This window comes from Urocitellus parryii, chromosome 14, assembly GCF_045843805.1.
Source record: "Urocitellus parryii isolate mUroPar1 chromosome 14, mUroPar1.hap1, whole genome shotgun sequence".
NCBI classification, from domain to species: Eukaryota; Metazoa; Chordata; class Mammalia; order Rodentia; family Sciuridae; genus Urocitellus; species Urocitellus parryii.
The window spans coordinates 16,644,478-16,657,199 of record NC_135544.1 but is presented as its reverse complement, the minus strand read 5'-3'; the positions used below and the strand labels follow the sequence as shown (position 1 = coordinate 16,657,199).

Genomic DNA, 12,722 nt, shown 5'->3' with positions numbered 1-12,722 from the left:
CAGTTTCAGCAGAGGGGGAGTTCAGAGAGGAACTGAACGGCTTCACTTGGCTTGAGCACATACATCTCCCAGGTCCCCAACTGCTGGAGTCAGCCTATGCAGGATGGCCCTGTGTCTACCCTCTGCCCTGGGCTCACCTGTTTTTTTTTTTTTTTCTTAGTTGTGGATAGGTCTTTAACTTTTTTTATTTATAAATGATGCTGAGAATGGAACACAAGGACTCTGACATGCAAGGCAAATGTGCTATGACTGAGCTACACTCCCAGCCAATGTGGCAACTTTTTAAAAAAAGTGTCAGAGATATAATTATATAGGAATATGTATACAGATATGTAAAAGTATTTTTAAGAAACAAAACACTAGAGGGACAGGGGATGTAGCTCAGCGGTAGAGTGCTCAACTGGTATAGGATAGGCCCTGGGTTTGATCCTCAGCACCACATCAAAATAAATCAATAAAATAAAGGCATTGTGTCCAAATACACTCCCTCAAAAAAACCTAGTAAAAATATATTTTATATATGCATGTAAAATGATTACAGTGGACCACTTCTTGGTAAAATTAAAAAATTAGCCACAGTACCAATGAATGACTCATTTAAATTGAAATTCTTGGACTAAAGGTAGGCATGCCCTTTAAATTTTGGCATATTTTCTGAAACTTCTCTGCAGAAGAGGTATGACAATTTTGTATTGCAATTATCAGAACTTGAAAATTCCATTTTCCAACACTGTTAACATTAGATTTTCTCACTATCTTGATTCTTTGTATTTGATAGGCAAACACACACATGTACTTTATGTTTCCTTTGGATTCCTCTATTGTGATTTGGATTACTAAATTTTTGGTATGTCATCTTTTATAAACAGCAGATACTGGGTTTTACCACTTTTGTAGGCTCTTTGTTTCTCCCTATTGACTTGTAGGAGGTCCCTATGTTATTAAGCTCTCCGAAGCAGGGCAGATTCCCCCAGAAACATCACCAAAAACCTGTTTTCTAGCAATTGGCCACAGTTTTGCCTCTTGCAGAGAGCTCTTTGCCAGCTTGACCTGAGAACTTCCCTTTACTCTGGCCTCTCAAAACTTGCACAGCCTCCCAATCACCTTGCACTGTGGACCAAGCCTTGAACATAGTTTGCCTTGAGAATCCTCAACATCTCAACCATAGATACCCTTCACTGAGTGCAGTGAATCATGTAAGCTCTGTTCCCAGGGGAGAGAAAGTCCATACCGCTGTGACAGTTTCCTATGAATAGGTGTCTGCAATTCTGCGTATTTCAATATTCACTATTATGTGGTGAAGTGGAAATCCTGGAGAAAGTTATGGAGATTTTGTGGAATGGTTTTCATTAACTCAGAAAGGAAAGATAGGAAATAAAAATAATTACTAAAATTTAATCATTCGTAAATAAATAATAAATTTAATTATTAAATAATTATTGAAGTTTCATAAAGGGAAGTATCGAGAAGTCTATAAAAAAATGACTTCATTCCATCACTGCCTTTGAGAAGATGAAGAGTAGCGGTAGTATTTCTAGCACTAAGACAAATTCGCCACTGGGATGTAATTGAGAGAGGGCTTCTTTCCACTTGATATATTTTGTATGAATATTCACTGACCTGTGTTGTTTGGTTTTCTGGCATTCCCTCTTATTTGGATTCAGACTTGCCCAGGGCTACCCTGCAATAGGCCATATTCATACCAGAAAGACAGGTTACTAAACCCCAGTTAGGATATGTAAATGATACACATATCTTTCAGTTCTTAAGATTCTCATTTTATCTGTAGACACTAAAAATTGTTGAACCATCTCTAGGAAATTTCCAGTTTCCAGGAAAGGAAGATGCAGTCCTTCCTCTCATTCTGTCTGTCTCCCTGGCTGTGGAGTCTGTATGTGTTCAGGGGATTTTCAGATATTTGACAAGGGCCCCAATTCCCATGATTGTTCAAAGCAAAGGCCTTATAGGAATTGTGCCCTGTTCTCATTAACCATGCAAGGATACTCCTAGGAAATTTGTATCAGCATAAAGGGACAGTTATGAAAAGAGTGTGAAGCGATAGATTCTTTATTCATTGGTAAATTTTTCTATGATTTTTATTCTCTTTTATATTAAGTGAAACTTACCTGAACTGTCAGTTAAAAATGAGAAACAATGCCACTAAAGCCTAGAGTAGTCAGCTCTTTGCTGCTCTGAAGACAAGATCTGATCAGAACGATTTAAGGGGAGGAAAAAAGTTTCTTTGGGGGCTCACACATTCAGAGGTCTCAGGCCATTGAGAGCAGACTCCATTCTTTGCAACCTCAGAAGAGGCTGAACATCATGGCAGGAGAGTGTGGCAGAGGGAAGTAGCTGACATGATCATCAAGAAGCCGAGAAAGAGATTTCCACTTTCCACCTACAGGTACACAGCCCACAGCCTTGACCCCCAAGACAGACCTTCTCCACCTGAACCCCACCTGCCTTCAGTTACCAGCCAACTGATCCCAGCAGGTGAGGAGTTCACAGATTGGGTGAAGGCTCTTGACACCCTATTAACTTCTACTATCCAAAGATTCAAAGGAATATTAACAATAAGAGAAAACAGCCTCCTCCACCCAACACTACACAGCATGGTTGGAAAATATCCAACAGAACCACAAAAGGCTCTAAGGATGTATCCCAAGAGTTGTGACTGGATGAATATGTTACAAAGAAGCCACCTTTGTCAATACCTGCCATGGCCACTCAGTCAAATGAGAACAACTAAGATATTCCTGTACCATCTCTTCCTAATTTTCTCAAAGAAACATCAAATGGTACAAATGCTAAACAGAGGAAAGGGAGAAAAGGCAGATCCAAGGACCAGCTCTCTTTTGTCATCAACTCTGGGTGGCCCAGCTCCCATGGAATTTGACTTGCCTGCTGAACAACCAGTATTAGGCCACCTAATTTGATATTCAGCCAGGGCCTGCCTCAGAAAGGTACTACAGAGCAAATACAGGTGCAGGTTCTCCTTTGATTTCATGCCCTGGCATAATTGTGAGTATCCTTTCTTCCTCAAGAAGAGGCAGATAATAGCCCACCCTCGGTGGACAGCTAACCCTGGATACCATACGTGGTAACAGAAAAAAAAAAAAAAAGAAAGAAAAAGAAAAGAAGAACAGCAAAAAGGCTTACTGAACCTTGATCCCTCCAGATGATCCAATATTCTGCAACCCATACAAGGGATCATGCCAAGGACATGGACTTTGCAGATATTCACTGTCCCCAAACCTCTCAACATGCACTCCACTCCAAAATCCTCTCACCCTGGTTTGGATTCTTGTCAGGAAAATGCCTGAGTGTGTAAACCCATGCTGCCGGGAAATGACTGCAGAGCAGGGGAAAGTCCGGCACTCAGAGTGGAAGCCTCCAGCATCCATCCACTTCCAAGTCTACGCTCTGGCAGGAGATTGCACTTGTTTGTGTTCCCTGTGGGTCTCTCTGGGCCTTGCGCACCAAGGGTCCCACTAGGTGCTGCTATGCCCTCCTGGCAGCTCTCCAAATATCTTCCAGTGTCAGAGACAGGTGGACTGCCAGCGTATTGACGTTAGCGTGAACGGGTCAGCAGAGGAGCTTTCATTCCTGGCGGCATCCCAGGAAGATCCAACCCAAGCAGCAGCTCAGCGGTCATGTTAGGAGGGGAGACCTTGGCACGCAACCCCAAGAAGGTATGTCCTTTTCAACACATGCGGCCCCAACTTCTTCAGCCCCTGAAAGTGGAGCGTGGTTCTCCTGGTGGCCTGTCCAAGGTGCCCTCAGGGCAATCCTGCTCCTTCCAGTGCCCTGGACCCAGCAGCTGTCACTGGCCTGCTGTCACGACCCTGCAGTACCGCTAGGCGGCGCTGTCCGCGGTTAGTCGCACCAGGCAGGCAGAGCGCCCTGCAATCCCTTATCCCAGAGCCAGCACTGGGGGCTCCACAGGTGCAGCGAACCTGGGAGGGCTGGAGGGCTGGTGAGCACCAGGAGGACGCAAGGATCATCCCAGGTAGCACCAGCTCCAGCAGCCTTGCTCTCCTGTCCTGTTCCTCCAGGGCCTGACTCCACTGACAGTTGGCCCAGTCAGGGAACTTAGGTTCCTGGCGGCCCCAGGGAGCAGCTGCTAGGGACAGCTGAGGGCAATTATGCATCTAAGGCAGCGTGGCAGGTTGGAGGAACATGGAGCTCAATAACATGCCACTAACTCTGTCTGGCTGCCCTTCCGTTCCTAGAAAACCAATCTAGGATATTGAGATCGCTGCACCGGGGGCAGAATGTAGGTTAAGAGCAGGTGCAGGTGGGCCCCTTGTTTTCTAGGGAGGGCAGCAAGGGAGGGAGTCCCTGAACATGGGTGTCAGAGGGAAGGAATAAGAGAGCAAGGGAGCTTCCAGTGCACTGCACCATCTGCACCAACCAGGCCCCACTATGGCGACAGCGGCTGTAACACCTTCAGCAGCAGCTGCTGCTCTGCTGCTGCCAGGCACCAAGTCCAGTCCAGAAATCCTTTGGGCCCTACTGGCTAGATATTTCTGCAGAGGCAGAAATATCTAGCCAGTAGGCCTGAACCTGAGGGTTCTTCCTCTTGGCCTGCCTCTTGGCTCTCAGACATAAAGCCCTCTGAGACAATGCAGGGGGTTCTTGGGGCAATCCCTGGATGAAAAGATTTCACCAGAGTGTCACAGCCTCTGCCAAAAAGATGCTTCACAAAGGACTGTGGAATGAGCGCATCAAGTGACCTGTAGGGACCTGATCATCAGGCTCAACCAGGGCTTCCTGTCAATTTCACACATCAGCCTTGATAGAGGAGTGGAAATGTAGACGTTTCTAAAGTTGGATATTAAAAATGGGGAGAGCTCAACATTTTTCTGTGGAGCCCTGAATCCAGAAAGGAGTCGGAAATGAGAGGATGGTATTTATTTCACAGACACTGAAAGAAGTCGGTATTGATTTGCCTCTGACAAATACCAGTAGCGTCATCAGCTTCAATATACCATCTGCAAGAACTACGGGCAGAAGATTCTGAAGCAAAAATCATAACAGACAAGACATCAACTTCCATAGAATATAAGGCTCTTGCAAGTTCTGAGCCATTTCTTCTTGATTGCAGTGAAGAGCAGATCACACATGTGCTAATGTTGCTTTTCTGGGAGAAGATGGAAGAGGGAAGACTTTTCTGGCAGAATAGGACCTTCACCTAACTTCCAAATCAGAAATCAACCATTCTATGAGTCAGATTTTCATCATTTGAATGAAGTACCTGAGGCAACTAACGTATAAAGACAAAATGTTTATTTTTCTTATGATTCTGGATGTTCTAACCCAAGCACTAAGGATCCTTTTTTTTTTTTTGCTCCTGTAGAAAGGGAAGCACAACATGATGTAAGTACATGGCAGAGCAAGCTTCTCTCCTCATGAGCTAGGAAGCCCTGGAGCACAGGCCGGGCCTACAATCTCCTCTGGGGGAAATGCACAGTGACCTGAGAACTTCTCAGGTCCAGACCCCTGACCTCTCCAGACTTGCACCGCCTCCCAATCACACTGCCCTCTTGATCAAGCCTTTAACATATGTGCCTGGAGAGTCTTCAACATCCCAACCAAGCTACCCTTCACTGAGTGCAGTTAATCATGAAGCCCTGTTCCTAGGGGAGAAAAAGTAAATACCATGGTGACAGTTTCCTACTCATAGGTGTCTTCAACTCTATGTACTTCAATATTCACTATTATGTCATCAAATGGAAATCCTGGAGAAAGTTCTGGAGATTTTTGTGAAATTCTTTTCGTGAACTCAAAAAAAAAAAAGATAGGACATAAAAACAATTATTAAATTTAATCATTAATTAATAATTAAATGAACTTACTTATTCAATAATTATTGAAGCTTCATATAGAGAATTTCAGAGAAGACTATAAAAAAATAAATGAATTCCACAACTGCCTTCATTAAGATGAAGAACAACGGTAGTCCTTCTAGAACGAAGGACTGTGATGCCATATGAAGAGGACTTCTTTTCACTTTATATGTTTTGTATTAATATTCACTGTCCTGTGTTACTTTGTTACCTGGCATTCCCTCTTATTTGGATTCAGACTTGCCCAATGCTTCCCTAGAGTAGGAAATATTCATACCAGAAAAACAAATCAATAAACTCCAGGAAGTACATGCAAAGGATCCACATATCTTTCAGTTCATAAGATTTTCATTTTATCTACAGACATGAACAATCATTGAAATGTCTCTATGAAAGTTCATCTTTCCAGGGAAGGAAGATGCAGTCCTTCCTGTGATTGTCTCCCTACCTGTGGAGTCTGTGTCTGTTTGGGGGATTTTCAAATATTTGACAAGGGCCAGAATTCCTTTGATTGTTCAAAGCCAAGTCATTATTCTAAGTGTGCCCAGTTTTCAATAACCATATAATAATACTCCTAGGAAATTTGTACCATCATAAAGGGACAGTTATCAAAAGAGTGATAAGTGATAAATACTTTCTTATTTGGTAAATTTTTGTATAGTTTTTTTCTTTAGTATTAAAGTGAGCTTACCAAAACTGGAAGTTAAAAATGAGTAACAATACCAGTGAAGCCTAGATTTGTCAGCTTTTTCGCTACAGTGAAGACCCGATCTGATCAGAATTATCTTAGGGGAGCAAAGTTTATTTGGGGGCTCATGAGTTCAGAGGTCTCAGTCCATAGAGAGCAGGCTCCATTCTTTGGAACCTCAGGTGAGACAGAATATCATGGCAGAAGAGTGTGGCAGAGGGAAATAGCTGACAGGATGATCAAGAAGCAGAGAAAGAGATTTCTACTTTTTACTTATAGATAGATAGCCCACAGCCTTGACCAAAAAGACAGACCTCCTCCAGGTCTGGAGGCACCCTGCTTGCCTTCAGTTAGCTTCCAACTGATCCAAACAGGTGAGTAATTCACAGATTGGGTTAAGGCTCTTGATGCCCAATTAACTTCTACTCTCCAAAGATTCAAAGAAGTATTTACCAGAAGAGAAAACAGCCTCTGAAACCCAACACAGCATGTTTGGAAAGTATAAAAAACAAAAACAAAAAAGACAATAAAAATGTATCCAAAGAGTTGTGACCAGATGAATAGCTTACAAATCAGCCACCTTTGTCAATACCTGCCATGGCTGCTCACTCAAATGAGAACAACTAAGATATCCCTGCACCAGCTCTTCCTCATTTTCTCAAAGAAACATCAAATGGTACAAATGCTAAACAGAGAAAAGGGAGAAAAGGCAGTGCCAAGGACCAGCTCTCTTTTTTCATCACCTCTAACTTGCTCAGCTCACGTGGAATTTGGCTTCCATGCTGACAACTAGTATTAGGCCTCCTAATTATACATTCAGCCAGGGAGCCTGCCTCAGAAAGGTACCATAGAACAAATTCTGGTGCAAGTTCTCCTTTGATTTCAGGCCTTGGAATAATTGTGAGCATCCTTTCTTCTTCAAGAATAGGCAGACTAACACCCCACCCTCGGTGGACAATCATACCTGGACACAATATGTGGGAACAAAAAAGAAAGAAAAAATAAAAGAACAGAAAAGACAAGAGAGAACGACAAAGAGGCTCACGAACTTTGATCCTCCAGATGCTCCGATTTTTCGGCAACCCACACAAGGAATCATGACAATGACTTGATTTCCAGACAGTCACTGTCCTCAAACATCTCAAACATCTTCTTCTGCCTATTCTTGAAGAAGAAAGGATGCTCACAATTATTGCAAGGCAGGAACTCAATGCACTCCACTCAAGAATCCTCTCACCCTAGTTTCAATTCTTGTGAAGGAAGTGCCGAAGTATTTGAACAATACCCCGGTGAAATGACTGCAGAGCACGGGGAAAGTCCGGCACACAGAAGGGAAGTGTCTCATTGCCATCCACTTCGGAGTCAAAGGCCTGGAGATCCTAGGCTCTGGCAGAAGAGTGCACTGGTGTGCGTCCTCCATGGGACTTTCTGGGCTTTGCGTGCCAAGGGTCCCCCTTGGTGGCTGCTATGCCATCCTGGCTGCTGTCGACATACTTGCGGGTGTCACAGGACAGGCGGACTGACAGCCCAATGACGTCACCGTGTGCCAGTCATCCTAGGGGCTTCCTGACCTGGTGGCATCCATCCCAGGAAGATCCAACACAAGCAGCAGCTCAGTGGTCACGTTCGGAGGGGAGACCTTAGGACCGAACCCCATGAGGGCATGTTCTTTTCAGCACAAGCGGCCCCAACTCCTTCAGCCCCTGCAAGTGCAGAGTGGTTCTGCTGGTGGCCTGTCTAATGTGCCCTCTGGGCACTCCTGCTCCTTCCAGGGCCCTGGACCCAGCTGTCACTAGCCTCCCAGCACCACCCTGCAGTACCGCTAGGCGGCGCTGCCTGCAGTTGGTAGCACCAGGTAGGCCTAGTGCCAGAACACCCTGCCTCCTGGCGCCAGCCCACTCTGGACTCTGCAGGTGCAGCGAACCTGGGAGGGCTGGAGGGCTGGCGAGCACTAGGAGGACGCGAGGATCAACACAAGTAGCACCAGCCCCAGCGGCATTGCCCTCCCATCCTGCTCCTCCAGGTCCTGGCCCCGCTGAAAGTTGGCCCAGTCAGCGAATTTGCCTGGGTTCCCAGCAGCCCTAGGGAGCAGCCACTGTGGACATATGAGGGCAGTGGAATATCCAAAGCAGCTGGGCGGGTTATGGGAACTTTGAGCTCCACCACCTCCTTCCACCGGGTGCCCCTCCATTCCTAGAAAGCCAGTTCTGGAGATCATTGCAACCTGGTCAGAATGAAGGCTAAGGGCAGGTGGGTGGATCTGTTGCTTTTTGGTGAGGGCAGCAGGGAGAGAGTACCTGAACATGGGCGACAGAGGAAAAGAGCAAGAGAGCAAGGGAGCTTCCAGCATGGTGCACCCTCTGCACCAGCCAGGCCCACTTTGGTGGCTGCAGCTGCTGCTGCTGTTGCTACTACTTTTGCCACTGCCTGGCACCAAGTCCAGTCCAGAAATCCTCTGGGCCCAACTATCCAAGGGTCCCTTCCATTTACCTGAAGCTGCAGAGATATCTAGCCAGTCGGGATGAACCTGAGGCTTCCTCCTCTTGGCCTGACTCTAGTCTCTCAGAAACAAAGCCCTCTGAGACAATGCCCCAGGTTCTTGGGGCAACCCCTGGAGGAAGACATTTCACTGGAGTGTCACAGCCCCTGCCACAATGATGCTCCAAAAAGTCTGTGGGATGAGTGAACCAAGTGCCTGATTGTAACCTGATAATCAGGCTCAACCAGTGCTGCCTGTCAATTTCACACATCAGCCTTGCTAGAGGAGTGGAAATGTAGAAGTTTCTAAAGTTGGATATTAGTAAAAGGGGGAGAGCTCAAAACTTTTCTGTGGAGCACTAAATCCAGAAAGGAGTTGGTAATGAGAGGATGGTGTTTATTTCACAGACACTGAAAGAAATGTAACTGGTACTGATTTGCCTCTGACAAATAGCAGTAGCGTCACCGGCTTCAAGAAATCATAAGCAAGAAGCACAAGTGGAAGATTCTGAAGCAAAAAAAGAACAGAAAGAATTCAACTTCCATAGAACATAAGGCTCTTGCAGGTTCTGAGCCATTTCTTGCTGATTGCAGCACACAGCAGATCACACATGTGCTAATTTTGCTTTTCTAGCAGAAGACCTAAGAGGGAAGACTTTCCTGACAGAATAGAACCTTCACCCAACTGTAAAATAATAAATCAACTGTTCTATTAGTCAGCTTCCCATGACTTCAATGAAATACCGGAGATAACTGGCATTTATAGACAAAATGTTGATTTTTCTTATGATTCTGGATGTTCTAACCCAAGCACTAAGGACCCCTGTTTTGCCCCTCTAGAAAGGGAATCACAATATGATGTAAACACATGGCAGAGCAAGCTGCTCACCTCATGAGCTAGGAAACACTAGAGCACAGGCCCGGCCTGCAATCTCCTCTGGGGAAATGTACTGTGACCTGAGAACTTCCCATTACCCTGACCTTTCAAAACTTGCACTGCCTCACAATCACACTGCCCTGTGGACCAAGCCTGTAACATATGTGCCTGGAGATACTTCAACATCCTAAACAGATACCTTTCACCGAGTGTCGTTGATTAATCATGAAGCCCTGTTCCTAGGGAAGAGAAAGTAAATCCCACTGTGACAGTTTTCTACTAGTAGGTGTCTTCAACTCTATGTATTTCAACGTTCATTATTATGTTATCAAATGGAAGTCCTGGAGAATGTTCTGGAGATTTTGTGAAATTGTTTTCATTAACTCAGAAAAGAGAAGTAAATAAATGTATTTGAAATGTGGAACATTAGTGTAACGTTGTACTCTCAGTTGGAATCTGGCTCATTAGGCTTTTTGGTTTATAACAGAGTTCTTTGAAAATACTGTGGGATACTATCTGCAATGCTGATTTTCTCTATTATTTTTTAGTTCTATCTACTTAGTCCTCGTAAAAGTATGCGTAATTTCTTTTTTCAAATATCTGTGTTCTTCTAAGGATAGGCGTTCCTATACTCATTTAAAAGAATACAAACTAATAACCAAAGTGAAAGTAACTGCAAAGACATAAGAATATTATTTTTGCTTCTAATTTTAATATTTATTACTTTGTCCTTGATAAATGTTGACATGTGCCAAGGCATAACTGATCCAAGTTAAGTATATTCTGAATTTTCATTAATAATAATGTTTATGAAATTATGGTCATACATTTGGTACTACTATGTAAACCATTTAATTTATTTGATACAGGAAAGACAGAAAATAAAAATAATTATTAAAAACTACGACGCCGACGACTACCCAGCCGGCAGCTCAGAGAAGGAAAAGCGGCTCACGCGGCCCGCATACAGGTGCCTGAGGAGGCCGGTGGCGGGGCTCTGGGGACAGCCAGGGGCTCCGAAACCGGAGACTGTCCGGGATGGAGGGAGAGAGGGGCTTTCTTCCCTGGGGCGGGCTCTGGGAGAGAACGCACCACGCGCACTTTGGGGGGTAGCCGAGAAAGCAGCCTGGATCTCCCACCTGGCGGCACTCCGAGTGCAGGAGAGGTCCCAGGGTCTGGGTGGAAGCCAGAGCTGTGTGCACGGGGTCTCTAGCCAGGACAGCGCTTCCCTTTCCCCCTCCAACCCCGCGCTGGCTGCCTGGGGAGGCGGAGCAGTCGGCCTCGCCCACGGGGCGGGAAGGCTGCCTGGCTCCCTGCGCTCTGCACGGTGCCCGCTTGCCTGACGCCCTGTCTGCAGCTACATCGCGCTGATCGCCATGGCCATCCAGCAGAGCCCCGCGGGCAGGGTGACCCTGTCGGGCATCTATGACTTCATCATGCGCAAGTTCCCTTACTACCGCGCCAACCAGCGTGCCTGGCAGAACTCCATCCGCCACAACCTGTCGCTCAACAGCTGCTTCGTCAAGGTGCCCAGGACCGAGGGCCATGAGAAGGGAAAGGGCAAGTACTGGACGTTTGCAGGCGGCTGCGAGTCGCTGCTGGACCTCTTCGAGAACCGCAACTTCCACCGCCGGCGCCGGGGCCCCAAGCGAGAGGGCCCGAGGGCACTACGCACTGAGGCCGCTGAGGGGTCCCTGGGTCCATCTGAACTCGCCGCGCGCGGGTCTCCGGCCCCAGACGGAGCGCCTGCCCTGGGCCACGAGGCCCTGGCCCCCGCCCGCCCTGGCGCCCTGGGAAAAGAGGGCCACAGAGACATCAAGTTCAGCATGGACTACATCCTGTCCTCTCCAGACCCTTTTCCAGGGCTCAGGGCTCCATGTCTTGTGCCCTTTCCCTTCTCATGGCCCTGGGTCCTGGGCACCCCCGTTGGAGCCCCAGCAAATAAACCTCCACTTCGGAGGCAGTGAAAGATGAGACTGAGGTTGCTTCCTGGTGGCCACTACAGAATTAGCCTGGGGTCTGGGGTTAGTTTCTCCCCAGGAAGCAGGTCTCAGCCCCACCTTGAGCCATGAAGCCCCCTGATTTCGTTTTGCCACGAACTTTGAACTTTCTCCCCAGTCGGACCCTGAGTTCCTGGGTTGGAGGCAAAGGCGGAAGACCGCCTTAGGAGAGCTGCTTACTGTGAAGTGACTTTATCCATTCCGAGAAAAGTTCCCCAGCAGGAACAACCCTCTTGGGTCCAGTTTGACTTTGGAGTTTGCTTGTGGATTTTTCAGATTTCAGTTCCACAGGAAGAATGCAGGGAATGTTCCCTGCAGCCACATAGCAGTTCATTCCTGGTGAGGTGAGAAAGACTCGTGGACAGCCGTGTTCCAGAGCTGGTGTGTGCTCAGCAAGCAGTCAGTGAAGTTGGCTAACACCTCCCTGTAGGTTAAAAAATAATAAGGTAAAAAAGATGAAGACAGACATATACTGATCCTTGTGAACAATAATGACCCCACATTCCTGATGCCCTGTGTTTGGGTTAATAGGATCAAAAGTAACAGATGTGTCTTGTGTTGTCAGCAATGTTTTGATGATGGTTTAAAATGCCCCTTGCACAAATACAAATATGGGAAAGAAGAAAGGAAGGGTGGGAGGGGCCCAAATTTGGGAAGGCACTGGGCAAAGCCAGTTCTTCTGAGCAGGCATCCACTCCTGCTCTGGCACCAGCTGGCTTCCCAGAAATGCAGGCTTGGACAGCAAACTGTTGGTAGAGCCCCGAACACAGAGGTGCAGAGCCAAGCATCCGAGCTGGGCACACTCCATTTGAAATGTAAATGATTTAATT

At 46.4% G+C, this 12,722-nt stretch overlaps 1 protein-coding gene across 1 annotated transcript in view; it reads left to right on the top strand.

Moving 5' to 3' along the window:
- LOC144250063 (forkhead box protein L3-like) overlaps positions 1 to 11,866 on the top strand; it is an 81,604-nt gene extending 69,738 nt beyond the window's left edge. Inside the window, exons 3-5 of the mRNA XM_077792454.1 lie at positions 10,762 to 10,862; positions 11,250 to 11,765; positions 11,797 to 11,866. Of these exons, the coding sequence (XP_077648580.1) occupies positions 10,762 to 10,862; positions 11,250 to 11,765; positions 11,797 to 11,866 (687 nt within the window). The remainder of the gene's footprint in view (positions 1 to 10,761; positions 10,863 to 11,249; positions 11,766 to 11,796) is intronic.
- The last annotated feature ends 856 nt before the right edge of the window (positions 11,867 to 12,722 follow it).